The following is a 13,734-nucleotide window of genomic DNA, read 5'->3' on the forward strand; positions in this document are numbered from 1 at the left end:
TCCTTTCTGCTCTTCGCGTGTCCCAAGATAACCCTCCCTGACCCCAGCTGTTCCTACCCCTCTCTACCTATCCTTCTCTTTCCCCTTTCTTCCCTCCATATTACCTCCTTTTCTATCCTTTTCCCATCCATCCTTATCCTACAACTTATCCTACAACTTCTCTCTTTACAATATCTATCTCCCTTTCTCTTTCCTCTATCCTACAACTTCTCTCCTTTACATTCTTTATCTTCCTTTCTCTTCCCTCCCTTTCTACCATTTTCCTACCTCTTTCCATCCATTCTTATCCTACACCCTCTCTCCTTTACAATATCTTCCTTTCTGCTTTCCCAAAAACAATCCATGACCCCATCTACCCCTCCTGCCTACCTCCCTTTCCACCATTCTCCTACCTCTCCCCATCCATCCTTATCCTACACCCTCTCTCCTTTACAATATCTTCCTTTCTGCTTTCCCAAAAACAATCCATGACCCCCCAGCTACCCCTCCTCCCTCCCTCCCATGCACCTGTTGAGCGTATGCACCCGGACCCTCCATAGCAAACAACACGTGCTGCACCAGGACGGGACGGCTTAGCTACATAACATGAATAAATATGCGAGAGGGAGGAGTAAACATACGGCCATACAGACGGTCACGACGAGGAACGCCTGGGACCCAATCAATAGGCTACACCGGTCACTCGGATATTCTGACTGACATACGGTTCCCAACGCCCGCTTCTCTTCCCGTCTCGCTCTTTTTCCTGTTATCCGCTGGCAAGAACTCATTTTCCTTACAGTTATTTACACATCAACTGTTTCTAAATGTCTAAGAAGGGATCAATCGGGTTCTAATGAGTGTTTCTTAAGGTTCATACTACTAGGGAAGGGTCAAACTACCACCAGGATCATAAAACTACTCCAGGAAATGCCCTCAACTCATACGAAAGCCTTGGCAAATATGTGAACTTGGGCGACGAAATGTTTTAAAATACGACCCATATTCTCTCTAACTTAATATCTTACACAATTTATAAGGGGAAGCGTGACATATGACTTCCAACGCCCACTTCTCTTCTCGTCTCGTTATTTTTCCTGTTATCCGCTTGCAAGAACTCATTTTCCTTATAGCTATTTACAAATGAAGTTGATTTATATGATATCCCTCACAATATATAAGGGGAAGCGTGACATATGACTTCCAACGCCCACTTCTCTTCTCGTTTAGCTCTTTTTTCCTGTTATCCGCTTGCAAGAACTCAATTTCCTTTTATATTTACACATGAAGTTGGTTTATATAATAGCCCTCACACTATAGAAGGGGAAGCGCGACATATGACTTCCAACGCCCGCTTCTCTTCTCGTCTCGCTCTTTTTCCCGTTATCCGCTGGCAAGAACTCATTTTCCTTATATATTTACACATGAAGTTGGTTTATATGATAGCCCTCACACTATAGAAGGGGAAGTGTGACATATGACTTCCAACGCCCGCTTCTCTTCTCGTCTCGCTCTTTTTCCTGTTATCCGCTTGCAAGAGCTCATTTTCCTTATATATTTACACATGAAGTTGATTTATATCCCTCACAGTATATAAGGGGAAGCTTTCATGGCGTTAAACAGTATAGATAAAAGTTTTTAAAAATGTAAGTCTTGTTCGGGTTTATAAAATTATGGAAGAAAGTGTAAGTGATTTGACAACAGCGTGTTTAGCCAACTTTTGAGTGTGTGTGTGTGTGTGTGTGTGTGTGTGTGTGTGTGTGTGTGTGTGTGTGTGTGATTTTAAAATAGTAACACATTCAGAGGTAAACAACTACAACAACAACAGCAACAACAACAATCCCCTTCATTTTGTATAAACTTTTTTTTTAATTAATATATTCTGCCTCATGTATGCGTAATAATTGATGTACATTCTCGGCCTAACAGCTGCTAAGATTATATAAACCTTTTGTTATTATTATCATAATCATTATTATTCCATCATAATCACACGCGCATAAAACTATAATCGCTTGCTTCCTTAGTGTCGAAAATAAGCATACAACATTAATTAAGAGCAAACTATTCATTAGGTATTTACGACAACTTCGAACGAGAACTTTGAAGAAAAACATAAAAGTCTGGTGAAGTCGAAATAAAATCTTGACCCAAAGTTTGAAGGCGTTCTTAATTAACACAACCACGATGCACATGGCTTTATTCCCATCACCTTACATATAGACCGGTATTATAAGACAGTCTCGCTTCTCACATCGACTATTGCATATGTCAAAGAAGGGATCATTCTGGTTCTAATGAGTGTTTCTTTAGGCTCATGCTACTGGGGGAGGGTCAAACTACCACTAAGGTCAGAAAACTACTCCTGGAAATGACCTCAACTCATACGAAAGCCTTGGCAAATATGTGAACTTAAAGACCGGTATTATAGTCACATCAACTGTTTCTAAAGGTCAAAGAAGGGATCAATCGGGTTCTTATGAGTGTTTCTTTAGGCTCATGCTACTGGGGGAGGGTCAGACTACCACCAGGGTCACAAAAGTACTCCTGGAAATGATCTCAACTCATACGAAAGCCTTGGCAAATATGTGAACTTAAAGACCGGTATTATAGTCACATCAACTGTTTCTAAAGGTCAAAGAAGGGATCAATCGGGTTCTATAGAGTTTCTTTAAGCTCATGCTACTGGGGAAGGATCAAACTACCACCAGGGTCATAAAACTACTCCTGGAAATGCCCTCAACTCATGCGAAAGCCTTGGCAAATATGTGAACTACTAGCCTAGCCTTCAATAGACCTTGAGATTGCGACTGCAGAGATAGCTATGAAGAGGAGGAGGAGGAGGAGGAGGGAAAATAAGAAGAGGAGGAGGAGGAGGAAGCGAGGTGGTTGCAGAAACAGTCGTGTAGCAGAAAAAAAGGAGGAAGAAGAGGAGGAGGAGGAGGAAACGAGGAAGTAGCATTAACCGTCATAGAGGAGGAGGAGAGGGAGGAAGAAGAGGAGGAGGAGGAGGTTGAAACAAGGTAGAATCAGTTACAGTCGTTGAGAAGGAGGAGGAGGAGGAGGAGGCGAGGTGGTAACAGTAACGAGGAGGAGGAGGAAGAGGAGGAGGCGAGGTGATAACAGTAACGAGGAGGAGGAGGAAGAGGAGGAGGCGGAGGAAGTATAGAAGTCTCGTATAATTTTAAACTTCCTGCTAATCTGCCTATAAAACACTCTAACTTACATTCTTACTCTAAACACATTCCCAAACACACAAATGGACAAACAAGACTGCAAAACCTCACCGTGACATGAAGGATTACGAAATACAGCTGACGGCCATTCCTTCCCTCCTTCCCTCGCATCGTTCCTCCAGTCGCAAACACAAGGCGAACACAAACACCTTCAACACTTCCCACACGATAGTAGAGTACGATAAAACACTTCACTGCACAAATAACGGAGATAGAAAGGTTAAAAGGGTAAATTACTACGACCATGTGACCCCGTCCGTGCGTGGTTGGTCACTGGGGGGGGTGGGGATGGGTGGGGGGGGGGGGGTTGTCTGCAAAGTTGCCAGATACTCTTGACGCAGACACACTCATCAAAACTAGGGGATTTCAATATATAAGTAGCTCAATATATATCAAAACTACTAAATAAAACAGATAGCAAGTAGCGATTTGAATATTTAAGAAGCGTGTAGCCTTCATAAATCCCCCAATCCGCTGCTTGTCGCCCGATCTGGCAACAGTGTACTATGTGTGCTGTGACGTCACTACCCGCTGCCGTTTCTTGGCTCACAACAATGACTCAAATACGACTGTCAAATCAGATTAGGTAACGTTGATTAATTATTTCGACGAGTATAGAACGGATTTGTTTCACACGATAAGTTTAATTGAATACCGTCATTTGAGGGAGGTGAGAGCTTTTAGGCAGAAACCAATAAATGCTGTGTTCCCATGAGTGTTGCAGATACTTTGTCAAACTACCAAGTCTAAATATAATTAGTCTTTGCGTAACAGATCGAGGTAGCATCATAGTCACGATAAGAGTCTATCCCTGCCTGCCTCTAGCCTAGCAAACGCCGTCTCTTCTCCTCCTCTTCCTCTTCCTCCTCCTCCTCCTCCTCAAGTACCAGCTCATCTCCTCCCTCAGGCACCTCCTTCACGCCGGTAATTACTCATCTTATTAACATCTCGCTTGCTGAAACTTCCTCCAAACTCCTTGCCATGATGAGGGAACATTAGCAACACATATCCCACAGCGTCTCAGGCCTCATATCCTCAGTCACCTTCGGGCTCCCACACCCACGCAGCTTTGCCAGATTGTCGTACTCAGAGCATAGTTTTAACCGGTTTCTGACGCCTAACTATTGCCAAGAAACATAGGAATTTAACTCTTTTAACGATAACTATAAATTACTTTCGTTATTGGAGCCCAGAAGACAGTTTGGGGTAGGAAGTCGGGAAATATATAATCGGCTGAGTACGACAATCTGGCAACTTTGCACCCACGTTTGATTAGGCTTTCGTAAGGGGCTGTGGTGTTTGTATGAGTTATGTATGAGGCTAGTGGAAGTTTGACATTGCTTCTGCACGGTGAATGTGGGAAAACACGCATGGGAACCCGACTAATCTCCTTTGTGGACTTTGGAAATAGTTGTTGAGAAGCGAAAGCGTCTGATAATTCGGGGTCTGAATAACAGGATTTTCAGCGCACCGTTTCCCTTATCTCTCTATTCTGTGATTTCCTTCCAAGAACTCTAAACCTCCTCAAAGCTATTCGTACATTCCACTGATTTATGTTTCACTCTATTCAAGGTGATAATTTGACAAGGCTTCCTCCGCACCGAGAATGTGAGAAAATGCTTATGAGAACCCAACTAGGCTACTCTCGTTTGGGGCATTTAAATATAGTTCTTGGGGTATCCGGAAGCGTCTTAAGGCGGACACACACTATGCGATGCGGCCTGTCCGGCGGCCGAAAGTGGGCGGAGCCTCGTCGGCCGGATGAAGCATACACACTGTGAGGCGGCCTCACGGAATACCGGGCGGCGGCCGTCACTCTGAGCCCCACCGCCGCAGCGACAACAACAACACAATTTAAGATTTATGTCCACAAACATGGATGGCCCTTGTACAGATCAATAAAACAGATCCAAAAGTCTTTATTTATCCAGACGTCAGACATCGTGGAGCGTAAATAATGTGTACACCACGGCTGTCAGCGTCGCTCTGAGATAATTCCCGCCTCAAGGCCGCGCGGCAACGTCATACACACTGTGAGCCGCGGGCCGCGTCGGACGGAATTTCAAACATAAACAGAAGGCCATCGGGCCGCTTCATGAGGCCGCGCCGCACATATTACACCCGTACACACTGCCTTAAGGCCTCTAACTCCGCCCACTTTTCGGCCGCCGGACAGGCCGCATCGCATAGTGTGTTTCCGCCTTTAGAGAACGGGCGTTGGGTCCAGCAGGTAAGGAGTGTTAAATACGACTCCATGTGCAAGACCGTAATTTCTGGGGGGCTAGGGGGGCAATAGACCCCCTCATTGCTTTCTATATCGGCCTCAAAATTATTATTCTCCTAAAGTGCTTATTTTTCAAAACTTTCTCCCACCTACCATGCTCGCTTCGCTTACCACCCTATCCCCCCACCTCATGAACCTACCGTGCCCTCTACACCCCAAAAATAAATCTGCCAAAATTACGGGTCCGGTGTGCGCCTCAACCCGGAAAATGTTACCACCACCAGACGCTTGCTTCCCCGCCTCTCCTGCCCACTCAAGCTTTGTATATATATTCTCCACCTTCAATAGACACCTCAAGATGCTGCTCCTGCTTATTATGCGAGCGTGTTGCCTGACGCTCTCAACACACACACACACACACACACACACACACACACACACACACCCATAACTGGTTCCACTATAAAAAAAATTCCCTGCGCCATGACGGGCCTGGGCCGACCACCAGCTAGGCCCCTGAAGAAAGCCTACAGGTACTATAGGCTGAGATGTAAAAAAAAAAAAAAAAACAAAAAACATTAACCACTCCGTAGCTCAGTGGTTAAAAGCTCTACACTGCCAATCTTCGCGGCCTGACAGTCGGAGGTTCGAGCCCCGTTGGAGGATGAAAGCAGTGCCTAGTGAGTTAGCAGGTGTGGGTTACCTAAGGCCACTGCTACTTCACCCGCAAATTGACAGAGCATGTGGGGTTAATTTTTGCGAAGAACTTATGCAATTTGGGGAGCTATTCCTTTGCCGCTGACGATGGAAGTTAGAAAATTACGTTTAAAGTTGCTGCATTAGAGCTATCATTGAATTTGTTGTTGTTGATGGTGAAAACACTCCTGCAAGCGTTATGATGATGATGCTGATGATGATGATAATGATGATGGTGATGGTGGTATGATTCTAGAATATGTTCAAACTTGGAGGCCCATTCTTTTCTTGCTTATAGTCCCTCCCTCCTTCCCTCCTTCCCTCCCTCCTTTCTTTCCTTCCTCCCTCATTCCCTCCCTCCTTCCCTCCCTCCCTCCTTCCTTTCCGGAGGGAGGAATGGTTGAATAGGACCAGGGAAGGGAAGGGAGTCAAGCTGAAGGACTGGTGGAAGGAAAAAGGGAACAGGGAACGCTCAGCTGTCTGCCCCAGAATTCCATAAAATTTAAAATATCACTTAATGGAGGAGGGTAGAGTGTCCCCACCAGCGTTAAATGCGAGGAACCGAGGACTTACGTAGGAGAAATAGGCTTGGTGGGTGACGGGAGGGGCGGGAAGGGCTGGGAGATGGGGGCGGGAAGGGAAGGGGGGTAGGAAAGAGATGGGAGTTTTAAGGCATAAGGAAATAAGTAGGAGATTAGGAAACGAGGGAACACGTGTGAATAAAAGATTTGCAAGGTTTCCAGTACGAACATATGGCGTGGAGGTCCTAAAAGATGGACAGCCGAAGTAACAGAATGGCAGTCCAGGAATTGTAGACGTCAGGACAAAGAGCCGGGTGGGGAGACGAAATTAGAACGAGGGAACACGTGTGAACAGAAGGTCTGCAAAGTTTCTAGTACGAACATATGATGCGCAGCTCATAAAAGATTGACACCCGAAGTAACACAATGGCGACCCAGGAACTGTAAACGTCATTAAAGACAGAACCAGGTGCCATGAATCAGAACGAGGATGACACGTGGGAATAAAAGGTGTTTGCAAGGTTTCCAGTACGAACATATGATGCGCAGCTCATAAAAGATTGACACCCGAAGTAACACAATGGCGACCCAGGAACTGTAGACGTCATTAAAGACAGAACCAGGTGCGATGAATCAGAACGAGGATGACACGTGGGAATAAAAGGTGTTTGCAAGGTTTCCAGTACGAACATACGGTGCGGAACTCATAAAAGATTGACAGCCGCATTAACAGAATGGCGACCCATGAATTTTAGACGTCAGGGCAGACAGAGGGCCTGGTGGAGAGGTGGAATTTAAACCTTTGCAGGATCATGGAGTACACTTGCGTAACATTAGACAGACATTAGGGGAGACGGTGACTGAGTGGTTAGCGTGCGGGCGAGGTGTCCAGGTGGCCCCGAGTTCGTGATGGAGACAAGTTTAGATACCTCGCCCCGCCCTAGTGAATATACCTTCCATTCTCTTTACCGTGGCCCCACCAAGAAAGCATACCGGCGCATAGACAGTAACGTAAAAGAAAAAAAATGGAAAAACGTCCGAAAAGATAAATAATACAAAAAAATGATCAGAAAATTATACAAAATGATACAAAAACAAACTCCCAAATGATGAAAAAATCGAAAAATTAAAAATATATATATAAAAGATGATTTAAAGATTATAGAAAACTTATTGAAGAGAACGATTCTACTGACTATTCTACAGTTTACTATTACGTGTTAGGAGGGATATAAAGAGTCAGGTCATGCGAGTTAGTAAATACACTAAAAAGGCATATAAAAAGAATGATTTGTCCATTATTCTAAAGAAGTTTAATTAGTCAGCTCATACAAGCCAGACAATAAAAATACCATTACAACAAAAAGAAAAGAAAACAGGTTAAAAAAAAGTCAGTTCAAAGTTCAACAAAAAAAAGTGAAAAATGAAAACAAAACTCCACTAATCTAAAAAAATAAAACAAGGAGTAAAAAAAGTTAGTTCAGAGTTTAACAAAAAAAAGGGAAAAATGAAAACAAAACTCCACTAATCTAAAAAAAATAAAACAAGGAGTAAAAAAAAACAGTTCAGAGTTTAACACAAAAAAAAGTGAAAAATGAAAACAAAACTCCACTAATCTAAAAAAAAAATAAAACAAGGAGTAAAAAAAAACAGTTCAGAGTTTAACACAAAAAAAAGTGAAAAATTAAAACAAAACTCCACTAATCTAAAAAAAAATAAAACAAGGAGTAAAAAAAGTCAGTTCAGAGTTTAACACAAAAAAAAAGTGAAAAATTAAAACAAAACTCCACTAATCTAAAAAAAATAAAACAAGGAGTAAAAAAAGGTCAGTTCAGAGTTTAACACAAAAAAAAAGTGAAAAATTAAAACAAAACTCCACTAATCTAAAAAAAAATAAAACAAGGCGTAAAAAAATCCAGTTCAAAGTTTAACAAAAAAAATGAGAAAAATTAAAACAAAACTCCACTAAACTAAAAAAAAAAAAAGACAAGGAATAAAAAAAGCCAGTTCAAAGTTTAACAAAAAAAATGAGAAAAATTAAAACAAAACTCCACTAAACTAAAAAAAAAACAAGGAGTAAAAAAAGGCAGTTCAGAGTTTAACAAAAAAGAAGTAAAAAATTCAAACAAAACTCCACTAATCTAAAAAAAAAAAAACAAGGAGTAAAAAAAGCCAGTTCAGAGTTTAACAAAAAAAATGAGAAAAATTAAAACAAAACTCCACTAAAATAAAAAACAAGGTGTAAAAAAAGCCAGTTCAGTGTTTAACAAAAAAAAAAGAAGTGAAAAATTAAAACAAAACTCCACTAATCTAAAAGAACAAGGTGTAAAAAAAGCCGGTTCAAAGTTTAAATATACTGAAACAACATTACAAAAAAAGTGAAGAGAAGGAAACAACAAAAATCCACTTCAGTACAAAAGGAAAAACTGATGACATGCACAACGAACCCCAGGAAATCGTCACCATCATCACCACCATCCCAAGAAGTCGTCACCATCACCTCCATCCCAAGAGGTCGTCACCATCACCTCCATCACTGTTTCCTCTTGTACTTATCACCGGCGGGCACTCGGGACAACACCCTGACTACGTGCGGAAGGGCGGCGACGAGGGCGTAGGTGACGGAGGCGTTGAGGGTGAACTCGGCGAAGTAGAGTAACGTCATGGAGCGAGGGAGAGACTTGTGGACGTAGACGCCGAACTGACTCACGAGAAGGCTTAGCACCACTAGGGACGCGGTCATCTTTTTGTTGAACCTGTGGGGGGATGAGAGTGTGAGTGCGCGCGTGTGTGTGTGTGTGTGTGTGTGTGTGTGTTTGTGTGAGAGAGAGAGAGAAGCATGTCGTCTTATTTCGGTTCCAGACTGTTCCGAGATTATAATAGAAAACTGTCCCATAATGGAAAGAGGTGTACTAAAATGATTCGAACTCCCAAAATCATAAAAACTGTCCTGAAACGATTAGAATATGATGAAAAGATATATAATAAAGAGTAGGAGCAGGCTTGGGTGCCAATACCATATATACATTCAAGAAGAGGTTAGATAAAGCCATGGATGGTGAGGTAAGGTGGGGTTGAGTGTACAGGAGCTGCCTTGTATTGGCTAACCGGCCTCTTGCAGATTCCTTATATACAAAATTATACAAAATTATACAAAAACAAGCTCCCAAATAATGAAAAAAATAGAAAAAATTAAAAAAAATAGTATAAAAAAGAAATAGAAAATATGTAAACAAAATATAAAAACGATGAAAAATTATACAATATGAAGAAAAAAAAACTCAAAATAATACATGCCCCCCCCCGATCCCTTCCAACTCACCTGTCTCTATTCGCCTTCTTGTACCAGGGCGAGGAGAGGGCCAAACCCAGCCCAAGAGCCACGCCGGAGAACCTGGAGAAGGAGTAGAAGGGCATGGTGTCGATGTGGATGTACTCCCGCCGGATGCACCACCGAATCGCCTTCTCCATGCTCCAGAGGACGTCCCAGCCGGCGGCCCTGACGAGGAGGAGGAGGAGGAGATGTAGGAGGAGGAAGACGAGGTAGGGGATGGAGGAGGAGGAGGAGGAGGAGGAGATGTAGGAGGAGGAAGAAGAGGTAGGGGATGGAGGAGGAGGAGGAGGAGGTAGAGGATGGAGGAGGAGGAGGAGGAGGAGATGTAGGAGGAGGAAGACGAGGTAGGGGATGGAGGAGGAGGAGGAGGAGGTAGAGGATGGAGGAGGAGGAGGAGGAGGAGGAGATGTAGGAGGAGGAAGACGAGGTAGGGGATGGAGGAGGAGGAGGAGGAGGTAGAGGATGGAGGAGGAGGAGGAGGAGGAGAAAAGACGAAGAGGGAAAAAGCGAGTCATTGGCCCCCCCCCCCCCTCTCTCTCTCTCTCTCTCTCTCTCTCTCTCTCTCTCTCTCTCTCTCTCTCTCTCTCTCTCTCTCTCTCTCTCTCTCTCTCTCTCTCTCTCTCTCTCTCTCTCTCTCTCTCGTCTTTACAGTAACCCACTTAGCTTTTCAATGAGGGTTGTCAAGCACGTCATTGGCTTGCTGGAAGGAGAGGAGGAAGAGAGAGGGGAAGGGAAGGGGAGGGGACATAGAGAGGGGTAGGAGAGAGGGAGGGGAAGAGAGAGGGAGAGGGAAAGGAGGGGAAGTAAAGGAGAGAAACTTTGAGTGGACTGAGATTCAACCGACGTAAGCGAAGGGTCGAGAGATGGGAGTGCCTTTCTTAACCAAACTTTAAATGCATATCATGGTAAATAAACATCTATCTAAGCACGAACCTCAATCTATTTGGCTATCTATGCAAGGGGAACAGTGGGATGGAGACTCAGGAAGGAAGGAGAGGTGGAAGAGGTCGCAGAATATATGTAACTCGAACCGTGGAAGGCAGAGAAAAGGAAGGAAAGACGAGAGAGCAGAGAATGTATGTAAATTGAAGAGTGAGGAGAGAGAAAGTAAAGAAGGATGCTGGAAAGAGAAGAGTAAGACTAAGGAAGGAAAAGAGAAAAAAAAAGATGTTGAGGAGAAGAGAGTCAGAGTGAGAGAAGAACCATAAGGAAGGAAGGATATTGAGCAGAGAAGAGGCAGGAATGTAACGTGAAGAAGGAAGGATGGAAAGGAAGAAGGAAACAGTAAAGAAGAAAGGATACTAAGGACAGAAGAAGAAGAAGAAGAAGAAGAAGAAAAGTTGGAAAGTTTCATTTAGTCGGCGCAACATCTGTGGTCATATGCCGGAGAGAGACAGAAGGGGAAGGAATTATAGGAGAAGAGAACAGACCCCAGGAGACGGGACACAACCCCAGATTAATACCTGGTACCCATTCACTGCTGGGTGGACAGGGGCATAGGGTATCGGAAGAAGAGGAAGAAGTAAGAAAGTAATAGAAGGAGAGAGTGAAAGTAAATAAGAATTCTGAGGAAAAACACGACAGCCACTACACGAAGGAACTCACTGGAGGCCGAAGTACACTCCAAGGACGCTGCCGATGATGGTGGCGGAGAGAGCGAGGTACTGGCGTCTGGTCATGGTCTGCAGGTAGGGCATGCGAGCCACCATGACGGCCATACCTATACCTGGAAATGGGGAAATGGATAATAGTAATTGTAGTATACTAAGAGTTTCAGTACCGGACGAGGTTGAGCACTTTGCCCTATCACTCCGTAAGAATCCGAGGGTAGGGAGAGATCTTTCACGATTAACCTTTTCAACACCTGTCCATCCACGGCTTCTGACCTAATCACATACCTGTTAGCCGTCTCTTTTTTTTTACCTGCCGATGAAAGGAAAGGGATATGCTATTGATCCGTTAACTCATTTTGAAGAGAGAGAAAGTGACAGATGGATAGGTTGATAGATAGACAGATAGGTTGATAGATATGGGCAGATAAATAGATATATGTAGGTAGGTAGGTAGAGAGAGAGAGAGAGAGAGAGAGAGAGAGAGAGAGAGAGAGAGAGAGAGAGAGAGAGAGAGAGAGAGAGTAGGCTAGCCATATACTCCTTAAAATCAGAACTCCTTTATATTTCAATCACAAAACTCATTCACACGATTAAACTATTTATATTGGTGTAACATTTAACTAACTAACTTTACCTGAGTGCTCTGACTAATCCTCGGTCTTCACTGTTCACAAAAAAGACTCCACACTAAAAAATTCATGACTAAAATATTTGCTAGCTAGAAAAAGTTTTAGTAAATGAAGTAAATTAGACGTGTGTGTGTGTGTGTGTGTGTGTGTGTGTGTGTGTGTGTGTGTGTGTGTGTGTGTATTATTCTCTCTCTCTCTCTCTCTCTCTCTCTCTCTCTCTCTTTACGGTATCTCTCATCTAGAATAGGTTCAACAATACACACATATACACACGTACACACACTTTCTTCCTCTCCATCTATCTATCTCTTTCCGTCTCTGTCTATCCCTCTATCTATCTATCTATCTCCATCTCTCTTTCTCCGGTTCTTGTTCGTTTTCCTTTGTGCGAGCGACGTTCTTCTGCCATGCGTATTGGTGTATAACTAAAGGCATCTCCGCTATACCTTCCACGCGTGTTTGCTCTTCCTCCCCGTCTTCTTTAAGTGTCCCCAATCCCTTGCTTTTCCCACGACCATGTTCGCAATTACTCGTGTATTTGTGAGCCGTGAGTCTGTAAGCTGCACCGGTTCTTGTGTTGGTAATAACTGGATATCTATTCCTGTTCACCGTTCCTACCGTTGTGTTCGCTGTTATTCGTGCATTTGCGAGGTGTGTGTCTTGAAGCTATCGTTGTTTTTGTGCTTTTAGAGTAATGGAAACAGCTCAGAGGGTAAAAACAAAGGAAAAACAAAGATAAGCTGACTGACTGCCGATCCCTTCGATGCTTCTGCTGGTATGCTCACAATGACTGATTTGCGAGCTCTGTGTCTTGAAGCTATCGTTGTTTTTGTGTTTTTAGAGTAAAGGAAACAGCACAAAGGGTAAAAACAAAGGAAAAACAAAGATAAACTGTCTGAGCGTCTATTACTTCGATGCTTCTGCTGCTATGCTCACAATGACTGCTGGATTTGCGAGCTGCGTGTCTTGAAGCTATCGTTGTTTTTGTGTTTTTAGAGTAAAGGAAACAGCTCAAAAGGTAAAAACAAAGGAAAAACAAAGATAAACTGTCTGAGCGCCTATTCCTTCGATGTTTCTGCTGCTATGTTTACAATTACTGCCGAATTTGCGAGCTGTGTGTCAAAAGGTAAAAACAAAGGAAAAACAAAGATAAATTGACTGACTGCCTATTCCTTCGATGTTTCTGCTGCTATGTTTACAATTACTGCCGAATTTGCGAGCTGTGTGTCTTGAAGCTATCGTTGTTTTTGTGTTTTTAGAGTAATGGAAACAGCACAAAAGGTAAAAACAAGGGAAAAACAAAAGAAAATCTGTCTGCCTATGTCCTTGATGTTCCTATCGCTATGTTCTCAATTACTCGTGGATTTTCGAGCTGTGCCTTGAAGCAAAAACAAAAGGGAAACAAAATAAAACCTAATTGTACCCTATCCCTTGTTATTCTCACGACCATGTTCACAGTTACTCCTGAATATGCGAACTGTGTGTCTTAAAGCTGCCGTTGT

The 13,734-nt window shown here is 43.2% G+C and overlaps 1 protein-coding gene across 2 annotated transcripts in view; it reads right to left on the minus strand.

Moving 5' to 3' along the window:
• Positions 1 to 8,995: 8,995 nt before the first annotated feature.
• LOC126999767 (glucose-6-phosphatase catalytic subunit 1-like) overlaps positions 8,996 to 13,734 on the minus strand; it is a 28,234-nt gene continuing 23,495 nt past the window's right edge. For both annotated transcript variants that reach the window (XM_050862631.1, XM_050862632.1), the window contains exons 6-8: positions 11,596 to 11,716; positions 9,979 to 10,155; positions 8,996 to 9,412 (exon numbers count right to left, since the gene is read on the minus strand). In XM_050862631.1, coding sequence (XP_050718588.1) covers positions 9,190 to 9,412; positions 9,979 to 10,155; positions 11,596 to 11,716 — 521 coding nt within the window. In that variant the 3' untranslated portion in view covers positions 8,996 to 9,189. The remainder of the gene's footprint in view (positions 9,413 to 9,978; positions 10,156 to 11,595; positions 11,717 to 13,734) is intronic.

Source organism: Eriocheir sinensis, chromosome 17 (assembly GCF_024679095.1).
Source record: "Eriocheir sinensis breed Jianghai 21 chromosome 17, ASM2467909v1, whole genome shotgun sequence".
NCBI classification, from domain to species: Eukaryota; Metazoa; Arthropoda; class Malacostraca; order Decapoda; family Varunidae; genus Eriocheir; species Eriocheir sinensis.